The sequence below is a fragment of the Corvus moneduloides genome, chromosome 29 (genome assembly GCF_009650955.1).
Source record: "Corvus moneduloides isolate bCorMon1 chromosome 29, bCorMon1.pri, whole genome shotgun sequence".
NCBI classification, from domain to species: Eukaryota; Metazoa; Chordata; class Aves; order Passeriformes; family Corvidae; genus Corvus; species Corvus moneduloides.
In genome coordinates, this window is record NC_045504.1 from 2950318 (window position 1) to 2964168 (window position 13851).

General features: G+C 65.0%; 2 protein-coding genes across 11 annotated transcripts in view; both read right to left on the minus strand.

Moving 5' to 3' along the window:
* Window positions 1-13851, minus strand: part of LOC116436383 (methanethiol oxidase-like) — a 43153-nt gene that overhangs the window by 3320 nt on the left and 25982 nt on the right. For 6 of the 9 annotated variants that reach the window (XM_032093469.1, XM_032093468.1, XM_032093467.1 and 3 more), the window contains exons 4-5: window positions 2204-2225; window positions 1329-1546 (exon numbers count right to left, since the gene is read on the minus strand). In XM_032093469.1, the coding sequence (XP_031949360.1) occupies window positions 1329-1546; window positions 2204-2225 (240 nt within the window). Of the gene's footprint in view, window positions 1-1328; window positions 1547-2203; window positions 2317-2659; window positions 2714-3632; window positions 3764-13851 lie in introns of those variants that run through there. The other 3 variants (XM_032093471.1, XM_032093474.1, XM_032093473.1) reach the window with 2 other exon arrangements.
* On the minus strand, window positions 4584-10577 carry LOC116436386 (methanethiol oxidase-like). 2 transcript variants are annotated; one of them, XM_032093479.1, is made up of 12 exons: window positions 10486-10577; window positions 9825-9878; window positions 9425-9537; window positions 8473-8661; window positions 8127-8247; window positions 7841-8023; window positions 7316-7497; window positions 7024-7102; window positions 6571-6692; window positions 6383-6475; window positions 5937-6055; window positions 4584-5500 (listed from the first exon to the last, which is right to left on the minus strand). In XM_032093479.1, exons 1-12 carry the CDS (start codon window positions 10487-10489, stop codon window positions 5338-5340), a joined length of 1422 nt encoding a protein of 473 aa, XP_031949370.1. In that variant the 5' UTR covers window positions 10490-10577; the 3' UTR covers window positions 4584-5337. The 2 variants fall into 2 exon arrangements, with proteins under 2 accessions (XP_031949370.1, XP_031949371.1); XM_032093480.1 differs by having other exon boundaries at window positions 9825-9874; window positions 10486-10568.

Sequence of the window (13851 nt, forward strand, 5' to 3'; positions counted from 1 at the left end):
TTCCCAACCTCACGTCACCCTGCCTGAGCTCAGGGTGGGATTTCCCATGGAAAACGAGGGTTGGGTGGAGAACTGGGGGGGTTTTACGTTGGAGAATGGGGAAAATTCCTTCATGGAAAGGGGTGTCCCTGTCCCTGGATCAAAAACCTTGGGATGGTGGCACTTGGGGACACGGACCGGGTTGGACCGGGCGGTGTTGGGGGAATGGACTCAATCCTAAAGGGCTTTTCCAACCTTAACAATTCCATAATTCCATAATTCCACGGTTTTCAACCAGGATTTGCCCCCCCATCTCCCTCCAGGGCTCTTCCAACATTAATAATTCCAGGATTCCCAACCCATGTTCCCACCACCACCTCCCACCAGGCTCCTCCAAAACCCCCAGCCTGCCCCAAACCCTCTTCCCTGATCTCCCAGAGATCCCAAACCCCAGCGATCCCAAACCCCACAGATCCCAAACCCCAGCGATCCCAAATCCCAGCGATCCCAAATCCCATTGATCCTGCACCCCACAGCTCCCGCACCCCCTGGATCCCAAATCCCACAGCTCCCTCACCCCGTGGCTCCCGCACCCCATTGATCCCAAATCCCATTGATCCCGCACCCCATTGATCCCAAATCCCACAGCTCCCGCACCCCACAGCTCCTGCACCCCACAGCTCCCAAATCCCACAGCTCCCAAATCCCACAGCTCCCACACCCCACAGCTCCCGCACCCCACAGCTCCCGCACCCCACAGCTCCCAAATCCCACAGCTCCCACACCCCACAGCTCCCGCACCCCACAGCTCCCGCACCCCACAGCTCCCAAATCCCACAGCTCCCAAATCCCACAGCTCCCAAATCCCACAGCTCCCGCACCCCACAGCTCCCAAATCCCACAGCTCCCACACCCCACAGCTCCCAAATCCCACAGCTCCCAAATCCCACAGCTCCCAAATCCCACAGCTCCCACACCCCACAGCTCCCAAATCCCACAGCTCCCAAATCCCACAGCTCCCACATCCCACAGCTCCCACACCCCACAGCTCCCAAATCCCACAGCTCCCAAATCCCACAGCTCCCACATCCCACAGCTCCCAAATCCCACAGCTCCCGCACTCCACAGCTCCCACATCCCACAGCTCCCACACCCCATTGATCCCGCACCCCGTGGCTCCCACACCCCATGAGATCCCAAACCCCATTGATCCCAAATCCCATTGATCCCACACCCCATTGATCCTGCACCCCACAGCTCCCACACCCCATGGATCCCAAATCCCATGGATCCCGCACCCCGTGGCTCCCACACCCCATGGATCCCAAATCCCGCGGCTCCCCGGGAACCTGGCACAGCCGCGGCGCCCGGGGCTCCGAGCCCACGTCCACCACGTAGATGCGCGAGGAGACGAGGCCGGGCAGCACCAGGCGGTTGCGGCTCCTGCCGCGCTCCCCGAAGCAGCTGCTGCAGACGTTCCAGCCCGAGTGGTGCAGCTCGTCCCCCACGTTGGGCATGGGCAGCCGATGGATCACCTGGAAAAGGGCCGGGGCAGCCGATGGATCACCTGGAAAAGGGCCGGGATGGGCTGGAGCGGCCCGGCGCCGGGAGGTGTCCCCGTTCCAGGACTCCCTGCGCTGGCTTGGAGGGGATTTTAGGGATAAATCCTTCCCCAGCCCAGGTTATTCCGTGGATTCCCCGTCCCTGGGAGCGCCCAGTTCCAGCTTGGATCCGCTTGGGATGTGGGAGCTGTCCCTGCCCGTGGATCCGGACGATCCTGAAGGTCCCTTCCCACCCAAACCGTTCCAGGAAATCGCAGCTCTGCCTGACCTCGATCCCTTCCCAGTTTTTGGGGTCATGGAGACCTGGGGAGCTCCAGCTCCAAAAATCCACCCCAAAGGGGGATCCCGGGATGGGGCTCGGGGTGGGTTTTCCATGGGTTTTCCATGGGTTTTGGGAGCAGAGGCTTAGATTGGCTATTGGGGATCAGGCAGGGAATCCCCATCCCTGGAATGTCCCAGAAAAAGTGGGGACGTGGCACTTTGGGAACAGGAGTTGGTGCTGGAATGGTTGGAGCCCAAAGACCTTTTCCAGCCTTAAAAATTCCATAATTCCCTGATTTTCTGATTCCATTGGCACATCCCAAATTCCACACCCTCATCCCGCCATCCCCGGGCACCGATCCTGGGAATTCTGGGATTTTTCCGAAGTCCACGCAAGGTACCTGGCTGTAGCAGGGGGATTTGGGATCCACGTCCACCGTGGCCAGAAAATCAGGAATTTTCTTCCCGGTGTTCCTGTAGATGCAGGGCACGTAGATGATCTCTTCCCGAGGGCCTGGAAAAATGGGAATGTTGGGAAAACATCAGCAAAATCCAGGTCTGGATGAGGAAAAACCTTCCCAGAGCCTCTCCCGGGAGCGGGAATTCTGTGGAATGGTTGGATCCGCGTTTTCCCGCTGATTCCAGGAGGTGAATCCCAGAGCTCCCCAAATTTCCAGGGAATCGTTTCCCAGTCCCCGGAGGGGAGGATTAAGGGCGGGACAAGGAAAGCCGAGGTGACCCATCCCAAATCCCGTAAATGTCCTTGTCCCACTTCTTTTGGGAGGATGGGATGTCCGGGATAACGCCCTGGTGAGAGGATGGGATTCATCCCAACCCTTCCCCTTCCCTGGGCTCACCTTTCATGGCATCCAGAGGGGAGGCGTAGCCAGGACCGCAGGATCCGCATTTTCCTGGGAAAAAAATCGGGAATTAGACCAAAACCCCGTCTTTTATTCCATCTTTTTATATAAAAATCCCGCTCCGGGTTGGAGCTGATCCCGCCGGGTGCGAATATCCGAGGAAAAGGGTTTGGGACAGCTGGGAAAATTCGGCAAAAAGGGGTTTGGGGCGGCTAAAAATTCCCTGAGGAATTCCAGAGCCTCCCTGAGGGGAAGGGTTTTTCCGGGATTTTATCCCAGGAATCCCCCCTCTGTGGCGTGAGCCGATCCCAGGATTTGCTCTTGGCTCTTCCTGCTTTTCTTTGGGGCTTCCGAGCCTTGGTTCGGGGCCATTATTGCCCAAAAAAGCCCTTTATCCACCCAAAAATTCCTGGGAATATCTGGATGGGAATTTGCCAGGAAACAACAAAGGATCCTTTTTATGGTGGGGAGGAGGAGGAAAAGGAGGAAAATCCCGGAAAATCCTGGAAAATCCTGGATAAACTGCACGGCTCGGAAACCTCCTCCCTTTTCCTTGGATTTTTCCGGCAAATCCAGCCCCAGAAAAAGCAGGATTTTCACCCTGCCGGGGAATATCCGACTGGAACCAGCCCAGATTCCAGGAGAATAAATCAAATAATCATCAAAGATCCTTTAATCATCCAAATCCCTGCATATTCCGTGGGATTTTGAGTAACGTGACCAAAAAATTCCCTTTCCTGGGCAGAGAAGCCCCAAAATGTGGGGGTTGGAAAGTGGGAAAAAATTCCATTTGGGGTTTGGAAAATGGGGGGGGAAATCCATTTGGTGTTTGGAAAATGGGGAAAATTCCTTTCCCCCGTGTTTTCTGCCTGTCAGAGCCACAAAGCCCCAAATTCCAGCTCCCAAAGGATTCAGGAAGACTCCGGAGCAGGAAAAATTCCCAAATTTTCTCCTCTTGGGAGCCTCTTACCCGTGCCGGATTCCACCTGCGGAGGGACGGATTCAGCTTCCATCGTTGCAGCCGGGAAAAATTCCAGGGAGGAGGAGAAGCAGCTCCGGGAAGCTCCAAATATAAAGGGAACAGGATCGGGTTTGGGAAAAAAAAAATGGGAGACGAGGGGAGGATCCCAAAAACCCCGGGGGCGTGGGAGGCACCTGAGGACGTGCAGGGAAGAGGCTCCAGCGGGATTTGGAGCTTCCCGACCCTTGCAGGGGCCGGTTTGGGATGGGGGAGGGAAAATCCCACATTCCCGGCGGCGGGAATGGTTCTGGGGACGTTGCAGATTTTTATCGGGAAGGGGAAGATGGAAAAGTGAGGCCCGGCTGGGGTTTAATTGCGGCGGGTGAGGCTGAGTCAGAGCCGGCTCCGGCTTCTGGACGCCGAGTCGGGCGTCAGGAGGGATCCTGGCATCGTGGGATTGTGGGATCGTGGCGTTTTGGGACTGTGGGACGGGTGGGATCTTAGAGCTCATCTCGTTCTTCCCCCATGGACAACTCCCGCTGTCCCAGGTGGCTGCAAGAGCTGTCCGGGCTGGAATTGGGCAGTTCCGTGGGGAATCCATGGAATAACCTGGGCCAGGCTCCGGGATTTATCCCTAAAATCCCATCCGACCCAGCACAGGGAATCCTGGAATGGTTTGGGATGGAAAAGATCCCAAAGATCCCTAAAGATTCAGGGGTGGGGACAGCTCCCACCATCCCAGGGTGCTCCTGGACACTTCCAGGGATGGGGAATCCATGGAATAACCCGCGCGGACCGGCGAGGAACCAGCAAAGGGAATTTGTCCCAGAAACTTCCAGCAATCCCTGCACACCCCGTGCCCCATCCCGGGGATTTTCCCAGCCCCGCTCCCACCCTCAGCCCCTGGCGGGATTTGTTTCCCCCGGGATGAGTTGGGAATGAGACTCGGGAAGCTGCGGCTGATGCGGGGAACAACTTTATTTATTCCAGGCTAAAGCAGGGCCGGGGCGGAGCAGCGTCGGGAAGGGCTCGGGATTGCCGGGAAAGCGCCGGGAGCGCTGCAGGGAATGTCCCGGGACAGGGACAGGGACCGAGCCGGGCCGGGCACGGGATGGGAGCCGGGAGCGCTGCAGGGAATGTCCCGGGACAGGGACAGGGACCGAGCCGGGCCGGGCACGGGATGGGAGCCGGGAGCGCTGCAGGGAATGTCCCGGGACAGGGACCGAGCCGGGCCGGGCACGGGATGGGAGCCGGGAGCGCTGCAGGGAATGTCCCGGGACAGGGACCGAGCCGGGCCGGGCACGGGATGGGAGCCGGGAGCGCTGCAGGGAATGTCCCGGGACAGGGACAGGGACCGAGCCGGGCCGGGCACGGGATGGGAGCCGGGAGCGCTGCAGGGAATGTCCCGGGACAGGGACCGAGCCGGGCCGGGCGCTTCCCTCGCTGCCGCCGAGGCTGCCGAAGTTCCGGATCCCGGGAAGAGCCCGGGGACATCGCGGGGACATCGCGGGGACATCCCAGGGACAGCCGCGGGTCCCGGCGCTGCTTTGCCCGGAGCGGGATCGAGATTCCAGCGGGAACGGGGACCCCAAAGCCCGGAATCACCCGAGGGGACCCCACACCCAACACCCGAGGGGACCCCACACCCATCACCCGCCGGGACCCCAAGGGCAGCACCGCAGGGGGAGGGGGCGGCGGGCGCTTCCCGGGATCCCTAGGGCAGGATCTCGGACTTGGAATCGCCGCCGGCGAAGCGAATCTCGTGCGCCAGGCACGGCCCGTGCGGCTCCTTGCCGAAATCCACCAGGAAGTTCTTGTTCACGGCCAGGCCGCCCTTGTCCGTGTCCACGTCGAGCTGCAGCATCACCGAGCCCTCCCTGCGTGGGGACAGCGGGGGCTCGTGGCGACAGCGACCCCCGGGCTGCGCCACGGAGCCCGCCCGGAGCCGCTGCGGAGCCCGGGAGAGGATTTGCCAGCCCCGGGAGAAGGGGATGGCAGCGGGGCCGGCTTTGGCTCCCGAATCCCCTCCGGGAGTGAGCGAATCCCTGGGCAGGATGGGCCAGGACGGGCTCGGGCTCACTTTTGCTCCCGAATTCCCTCTGGATGATGAGGACAGGATGTGCCACGACTGGATCCCCTCGGGCCGGGGCTCATCCCTGGCTCTGCTCAGTCCCGACCCGCCCGGGGGCTCCGCCGGGAGCGGCTCCGGGCCAGCCCCGGGCGGGTCCCGGCCCCTTGCCCGCCCCCCGCCCCTCCCGTTCCCGCAGCGCCCCCGCGCCGGGGGGGAGCCTTTTCCAGCCGGGAATTCCTTACTTGACCATGCTGGGGTAGAACTGCCGGTCCCAGGTGCTGTAGAAGGAGTTGGTCACGTAGAGCCGCTTCCCGTCCAGGCTCAGCTGCATCTGGCTGGGGCCGCCGTACACGCGCTTGCACTGGGCACACACGGACTGGGGTCACTGGGGGCACTGGGGGCACTGGGGGCGCTGGGGGCACTGGGACTGGATCCCAGCAGGGGAAGGGAAGGGAAGGGAAGGGAGGGGGAAAAGCAGGATGAAGGAGCAGATCAGAGCAGGAAGGAGCGGAGCAGGACTAAATGAGAGCAGGAGCAGAGCAGGAGCAGGTCAGAGCAAGAGCAGGAGTAGCTCAGGGACTCATCAGAGCAGGAGCGCATCAGGAACATGTCAGATGCAATCGGCTCGGCTCAGAGCAGCTGAGCGCAGGCTGAGGCGCGGGCGCTGCCAGCCCTGCCAGGCGCTCACCTTGACCACCAGCGGCTCGGGCTGGCACTTGAGCTCCTCGTCCCTGCACACGGTCACGGGGCCCCCTCGCAGGATGCTGCCCCCCACGAACACCTGCAAGGGACGCGGTGGGACACGAGCGTTCCCCGGGCCCGGCCCCGCTGTCCCCGCGCCCCGCTCGGCCCCCCGGGCCAGGGGCTGCCCCTCACCTGCCCCACCAGCCGGGGCTTGCAGTTCCTGCTCAGCTCGTACTGGCGGATGTCCCCGTGCAGCCAATTGCTGACGAACAGGAACCGATCGTCCGGGCTGATGATGAGGTCGGCGATGAAGGCTGCGGGCACACACGGGCTCAGGGCAGCGCCGGGGGAGGGCACGAGGGGTTGGGCTCAAGGATTGGGCTTTGGGGTGAAGCAGGACTTGGGTAAAGCAGGATTTGGGCTCACTCAGACTTTGGGCTCACTCAGACTTTGGGCTCAGGCAGACTTTGGGCTCAGGCAGACTTTGGGCTCACTCAGACTTTGGGCTCAGCCATGATTTAGAGTCACCCAGACCTTGGGCTCAGCCAGGCTTTGGGGTCAGCCAGGCTTTGGGGTCAGCCAGGCTTTGCCCGGCTGCAGACCTCGCGGAGGGAACAGGAATGCCACCCCCGAGGGCACACGGACCTGGCATCTTGGGCATGATCCAGCCCGACACGTCCTTGGGCGGGATGCGGATCACCTCCTCCACTGCCCAGTTGTCTCTCTGCACAGGGACACAGAGCCGCGGCTGAGCCCCCCGGTGCCCCCGATGCCGAGGCGGGGATCCCGATCCCGATGCGGGGCACACCGGGCTCATCCCGGCCCGCCCAGGCTCTGGCTCCGGACCCTCCCTCTCCCCGCTCCTCCCCGCGCTCCTCCCCGCGCTCCGGCCCGGCCGGGTCCCCCCGGCAGCCCCGGGGCCGCTCCCGGCACTCGCCTCGCACGATTTGTAGAAGCGAAAGACGACCCCGCTCAGGGCACAGCCCACGTAGCCCTCGGCGGCGTCGGGGTTGTGCAGGAACCGCACGTTCAGGGGCAGAGAATCCTCGCCCAGGTCGAAGCACTGCGTGAGGCTGCGGCAGGACAAGTTCCACACGTTCAGGCGGCGCCCGAAGACCCCTGCGGGACACGGGGGAAAAGGGTCGGGGGCGAGCAGGGCCAGGGATCCCTCCCCGGAGGGCTCCTGGTGGGGATCGGCAGGGAAAAGACGGGATTTGGGGAGGAGAAACTGGGAAAGGGCGGGATTTGGGGAGCAGCCAGGGAAACGCAGGATTTGGGGAGCAGACAGGGAAATGCAGGATTTGGGAACAGCCGGGACCAGCCCGCCCCCGGTGCAGCCCCTGCCCATCCTCAGCCCGAGCCCGGCGAAGGCGCCGGGGGCACAAATCGGCCTCTGTGGGGGCACCGCCCCCCGGCAGCCCCTGGCTCGGCCCTGGCATTGGTGCCACCCGCGTGTCCCCACCTTTCTTGAAGTCATCGGGGTTCAAGCCGCGCCCGGCCACTTTGGGCACCACCCCGGCCGAGCTGACCAGGACGTTGTGCCGGGGCTGGTACCAGAAGTCGCAGCCGCTCGGGGGAACCTCGCACTCGTTCTCCCAGTTCCCCTTCAGCTCAAAGGTCTCTCCGTCCAGCACCACGAAGCCACCTGGGGCACACGAGGGACGCGGCGATGACAAAGCCGGGCTCCCGCGAGCTTCCCGAGATGGGAAGTTTGGCAGGGAAATGGGAATTCTGGCAGGAGAATTCACCTTTGGCGTTGCCAGCGGGGTCGCCCATGTTGGCGATCAGGACGTCCCCGTTGGGCAGGGGGTGGGTGACAGCCAGGTAGCCCTTGTTGCACTTCCAGAACACATCCACGGGCTCGATCGTCTGCAAAAATCAGCACAAAGTTCCGCCCCCGCCTGCTCGCCGCCTTTCCCGGCATCACAGAATCCTTTGGGGCCGGGAAAGACCCCCAGGATGGTCCAGCCCAGCCTCTGGACACTCCCTGGCAGAGCCCCTTCCTCTCCTCCCTCCATCCCTCTCTCCATCCCTCCCCGTGCCCCCCCGGTGTCCCCCCTCCCCGCCGCTGCCCGGGGCTGCCCCCGGCCGTACCTTGCAGATCCGGGGCGCCCGGCACTGGGAGCCCACATCCACCACGTAGATGCGGGAGGAGATGAGGCAGGGCAGGACCAGCTTGGTCCTTTTGGCCGCGGCGCCGCTCTCGAAGCAGCCGCAGGCGGGGCCCCAGCCCGCGCAGTGCAGCTCGTCCTTGAGGTTGGGCATGGGCAGCCGGTGGATCACCTGGGCACAGCCGGGGGAAATTGGGGAATGCCCCGCCGGGAGCGGCCCCGGGCTCGGGGCGTCCCTGCGCAGGGGCTGCGAACGGCCGGGAGCGGCCGGCGAGGAGAATTCTGCTCGCGGGGAATGAGGGACGTGCAGCTGCCCGCCGGCATTGCTCAGCGTTCCCACCGAAATTCGGGGAATTGTGGCTGCGCAGAGCTGCTGTTCGTCCTCTGGGCCGGGCTGGGGCTTTGCTCTGCCGAGTCCTGCCGAGGATGGAGCTTAAAGCGCGTTTAAAATGCTCCAAAGCCTCTTTTGGCTTCCGAGAGCCTTGGATTCCAAGGGGGATTTTTGAATGTGCTGGGAGTTGGGAAGGGAGTCGGAGGCAGCGCACGGAGCTGGGGGTGATCCAAGCACGATCTGGCAGGGGGAGAGCGGGAATGGCGCAGGGAAGGGGAGGATTCCCGGCAGGAAAAATCCCGGAGCGCTGCAGAGCCAGCGGGGCAGCAGGAAGGAGCGGAGCCCTGACGGCGAAACTCCCAAAACTTCCCCAGGTGGCTCCGAACGGGACAGGGCCGGGACGGGGGACAAGAGCCAGCCCAGGCTGGGGGGACACAAAGCTGCCCCGAGCCCAGAAGGGGCCGGGCAGGAGCGGAGGGGACACGGGACAAGCGGGTTTTCCCAGGAAAAAAAAGAGTCCGAAGGCCGCCCCCGGAGGCCTCGGGAAGCAGAGCCCCCGCAGCGATCCCTCCCCCCAGGAAGCCCAGCAGGAGGCAGCGGGTACCTGGCCGTAGTGGGGGGAGCGGGGGTTGAGGTCCACGGTGGCCAGGAAATCGGGTTGGTCGATGCAGGTGGACCTGTAGGTGCAGGTCACGTAGGCGACCTCCTCCCTCGGGGCTGGGGACACAAAAGCGGGCTCAAACCGCGCCGGGAACCCCCAGCAAGGGCAGGAGAAGCTCCGGGCAACTCTCAGAAACGCCCGAAATGATTTCCAGGATGCTGCGAGCTCCTCCCGCTGCCCCGTCCAGCCCCGGGGCCGTTCCTGCCCCGGGAACAGCCGAGGGGAACCTCCCGGAGTTCTCCCGCTGGGCAAGCGGCTCAGCACGAACACCGAGCTCGGGGGATCCCAAAGAGCCCAAATTCCCCCGTGCCAGCCCCGTGCCAGCCCCATTCCCAGCACTCGCCTTTCAGCACGTCGGGGCACGAGGGGTACTCGTAGCACGGAGCTCTGCATCTGTCTGGGGAGACGAGGGGACACCGTGAGCCCCGGCCCGGCGCCGCGGCTCCGGGCTCCCGGCGCAGAGGGTCCCTCCCGCCCCGCGCACCGGGGCCGCCCCAGCCCTCCCCGGGACCCAGCGGGAGCGCTCGGGGCGGCGCCGGCACCTCCCGGCTCCAGGAGGGGACCCCGGGGACAGCCCGGAGCCGAGCCCTGCCCGGGGCCTCGGAGCCCCTCGGGGACCCCTCCCCACCGCGGGGATGGGACAGAGCAGGGACGGGATGGCGACAGAGCTGCCTCCGAGACCGAGACCGGGACGGGGACAGAGCTGTCACCCCGAGCCGGGACAGGATGGGGACTCAGCTGTCACCCTGAGCCGGGACGGGAGGGAAGGTCCAGCAGGGAAAGTCCCGCTGGACCCCGGGCCCCCTGGAGCAGGGAAGGGCCCCTGAGCCCCGCAGGAGCTCCCCAGGGCCCAGCAGAGCCTCGGGACCAGCGGCACCGCGGCCAAAGCTCGGCCCCAGCTCCCCCCTCCTGCCCAGCTGTGGACAAAGCCAGCTGTGCCCAGCTGTGCCCGGGCCGGGGCTGCGGGCCCGGAGCTGCGGGGGGAGGCTCCGAGGCTCCCTTACCCATGGCTGGAGCTTTGGGGGTGCCCGGTGGTGGCGGCCGAGGAGCTGGAGCTGGAGGGGCAGCTGCTGTCTCCGGGCTGGAGCGGCTGTGCTGTGCCCAGGCTGCTCCCGGGGGGCCTTTTATCCCGGGAAAAGGGTGGGGGGAGCGGGGCCAAGCCCAGGGAGGGGCTGCCCAGCGCTTGGGAGGTGCCAGCCCGGCGCTGCGGCTTCTTTCCGCCTCCCCCGCCGCCAATCTGGGGCCAAATCTGCTGCTCCCTGCAGCTCCCAAACCCTCAAACACCGCCGGCCCTATCTGATCCCGGCCTCGCTCCCCATGGAACGGCTGCTCCAGCTTCCCATCCGGCAGCATCCAACCCAGCCCCGTGCCCAGAGCATTCCCAAAGCCCGGCCGGAGCCTCGGCCCCACCAGCGGCTCCCGGGGCTTGCAGGGGCCGAGCCCACGGAGGCACCAAAGGCTCCTCTGGGATCCTGATCCCGGCAGGAGGCACGGCCCGATCCCAGGCATCACCCAAAGGCTCCTCTGGGATCCTGATCCCGGCAGGAGGCACGGCTCGATCCCAGGCATCACCCAAAGGCTCCTCTGGGATCCTGATCCCGGCAGGAGGCACGGCTCGATCCCAGGGATCACCCAAAGGCTCCTCTGGGATCCTGATCCCGGCAGGAGGCACGGCCCGATCCCAGGCATCACCCAAAGGCTCCTCTGGGATCCTGATCCCGGCAGGAGGCACGGCTCGATCCCAGGGATCACCCAAAGGCTCCTCTGGGATCCTGATCCCGGCAGGAGGCACGGCCCGATCCCAGGCATCACCCAAAGGCTCCTCTGGGATCCGGATCCCGGCAGGAGGCACGGCTCGATCCCAGGCATCACCCAAAGGCTCCTCAGGATCCCGGGGGGCCCAGCAGGGCCCGGCAGAGCGGCCTCTGCCCAGAGACAGGAGTTTGGGAGCTCAGGGACAGCGGGATGGGCTTGGGGAGTGAGGGGATCCCAGGAACTGGGAAAATCCCAGGGGACAACGCGGACCCTCAGGAAATCCACCCGGAGCCCTCCTGAGGCAGCAGCAGCAGCCGGGGCAGGACACGGGGCGGCCTCGCAGGGTGGCACCTCTGGGCGGGGACGTGGGGCCAGCTGGGCAAAAGTGGGATTTGGGGAGCTCCGCACTGGGAACTGGGGCTGGAAGAGTCACTGGGGACTGTCCCCAACCCCTTGGGCCAGGAACGGTCACTGATCACTGTCCCCAACCCCCTGGGCCGTGCCCAGCCCCAGCCCCGGGTGGCACCAGCAGCACAAAAGTGGCACCAGCCGGCGTGGATTTCACCCGAACTGGGCTGAGGTGGCCCCAAAACAGCCCCGGCAAGAGCAGAGATCCCGACGCGGGCCCCGAGGGCTCGCAGCAGGGTCCCCTCCCGAGGCCACCACCGGCCTGGCCGCCAGCAGTGCCACAGGAAGGGACACTCAGCCCCCTGGAATGCGGCTCCCGGCTCTGGGAAGAGCTGCTCGGGCAGTGGGGAGGGCACAGGGACAGGGAATTGCTGTGCCAGCAATGCGGGGACACCGCGGAGGGCCCGGGAGGAGCCCGGGGATGTCCCCGGCAGCGGGGACAGCTCAGCCCCGCCGGCCACGGCTGCCCTTGAGGCTCCTCTGGCTCCGGGACAGCGCCGGGCACCGGGCGCGGGGGCACAGGGCAGCGGCCAGCGCCTCCCGGGCCTTCTCTGCACGTCGGGAGCAGCAGAGTTGGGGAAACTGATGGGATTTGGGGTGGGAAAGCACAACAAAGGCACTTCCAGGGCAGGGACAGCAGCACAGGGATCGGCACCGAGCCCAGCCAGAGCCTTCCCTGCCACCAGGGGAGGCCCAGCGGTGCCCACCCACGGTCAGCCAGGGCCACTCCGAGGCAGGAAGGGGTTAAACAGAATCCTGGGTGAGAGCGGAAATCGCGGAAAAAGCGGCTCCGAGGCTGACGCGATGAAAGAAGCCGAGATTTAGGCAAAAGCAGCGCCGCGGGAAGGAATTTGTCCCTCACTTCGCCGGGATGGAGGCACCGCGGGAGCCTTCCCGTGGCTGCGGGATGGAGCTCGGGATCCGCCCGGGATCGGGAAGATCCCAGCACAGGAACGGCTCCGGGGTGTCGGGAACAGCCCAAAGGAGCGGGGACAGCCAAGGACCCCCGGAGCCGCCGTGGCTGCCCCGTCCCTGGCGGGTCCCGGGCCGGGCGGGGCTCGCAGCCCTCCCCGCATGCCCGCGGCTCCTTCCCCTGGCGCTGCACACCCGCTCATTAGCGAGATCATTAGCCCGCCCCTCATCAGCGAGCCGCGCTGCTCCCGGTGGCTTCCCGTGGTGACGTCCCTGGGTCCCTCCCTGTCCCCGCTCGGCTGTCGCGTGTCCCGATGGCGCTGATAAGAGCGAGATAAGCGCCGGCTCAGCACAGCCCGCCGCTGCTCCCGCGGCCGCAGCACGAGCCCCAGGACCCTCCGGCCACTGCCCCCGCCCCGCCGGCCACTCCTGCCCTGTCCCCACCGGCTCCTCCGGCCCCCAGCGGCAAGGACGCGCCGCAGGTTTGGCCGTGGCCGAGCCCGGCCGCTGCGGGGAGGCGCGGATCGGGACGAGACCGCGGCTCTCCCGGACCTTGGAGAGTCCCCGGGGCTCGCGAGTGCCCGGCGGGAGCTCCCCGGCTCCGGGAGCAGCTCCAGCCTCCCGCAGCTCTCCGGGAAGGCTTTGGCTTCCCTCGAACCCTGCCCCGAGCCCCTGGAGCTGCCCCGGCGGGTCCGGGGCTGCTTCATCATTTCCCGTTCCTAAATCCCCTTCCCTGCGCTCTTGTCCCGCTCTCCATCCTCTTCCCAGTCTTGTCCGCATCCCGACAGCTCAGCCGGGCACTGAACACCGAGAGAGTTCGGGAAAACGTTTAAATTCATGGGGTGAGCCCCAAATCCCACTGGTCATCCCTTCCCGGACTGCTGCGGGGCTGGAATTCCATCCAGGAGCTGCTTCCGCGGGTGTGTGGAGGATTCCCAGCTCTCCCCTCAGCCAGGGGCATGAAACAGGGAGAAGCCTTGAGCTTGAATTCCCTTCCAAGCCAAGAATTCCCTGATTTTCTGATGATTCGGTGGGAAAGGGGTGATTTTTGGGAGCCGGCTGATGCATGAGCTCTCCTGAAAACGTGACGGGAACTGCGGAATTCCACCGCCAGTGGAAGGCGGGTGACAATGGATGAGCTCCGGAGTTTGTTCCCCGCTCCACCACCAAAAAGAAAATCAGGAAAAAATTAAACTCGGGAGAACCAGCGAATTCCTTTTCCTCGGTGACACTTCCCCAAAAATCGGGAGGGCTCCGTCCCAGCCCGGAGCGGGGACGCTGATCCTGCAGGTCGG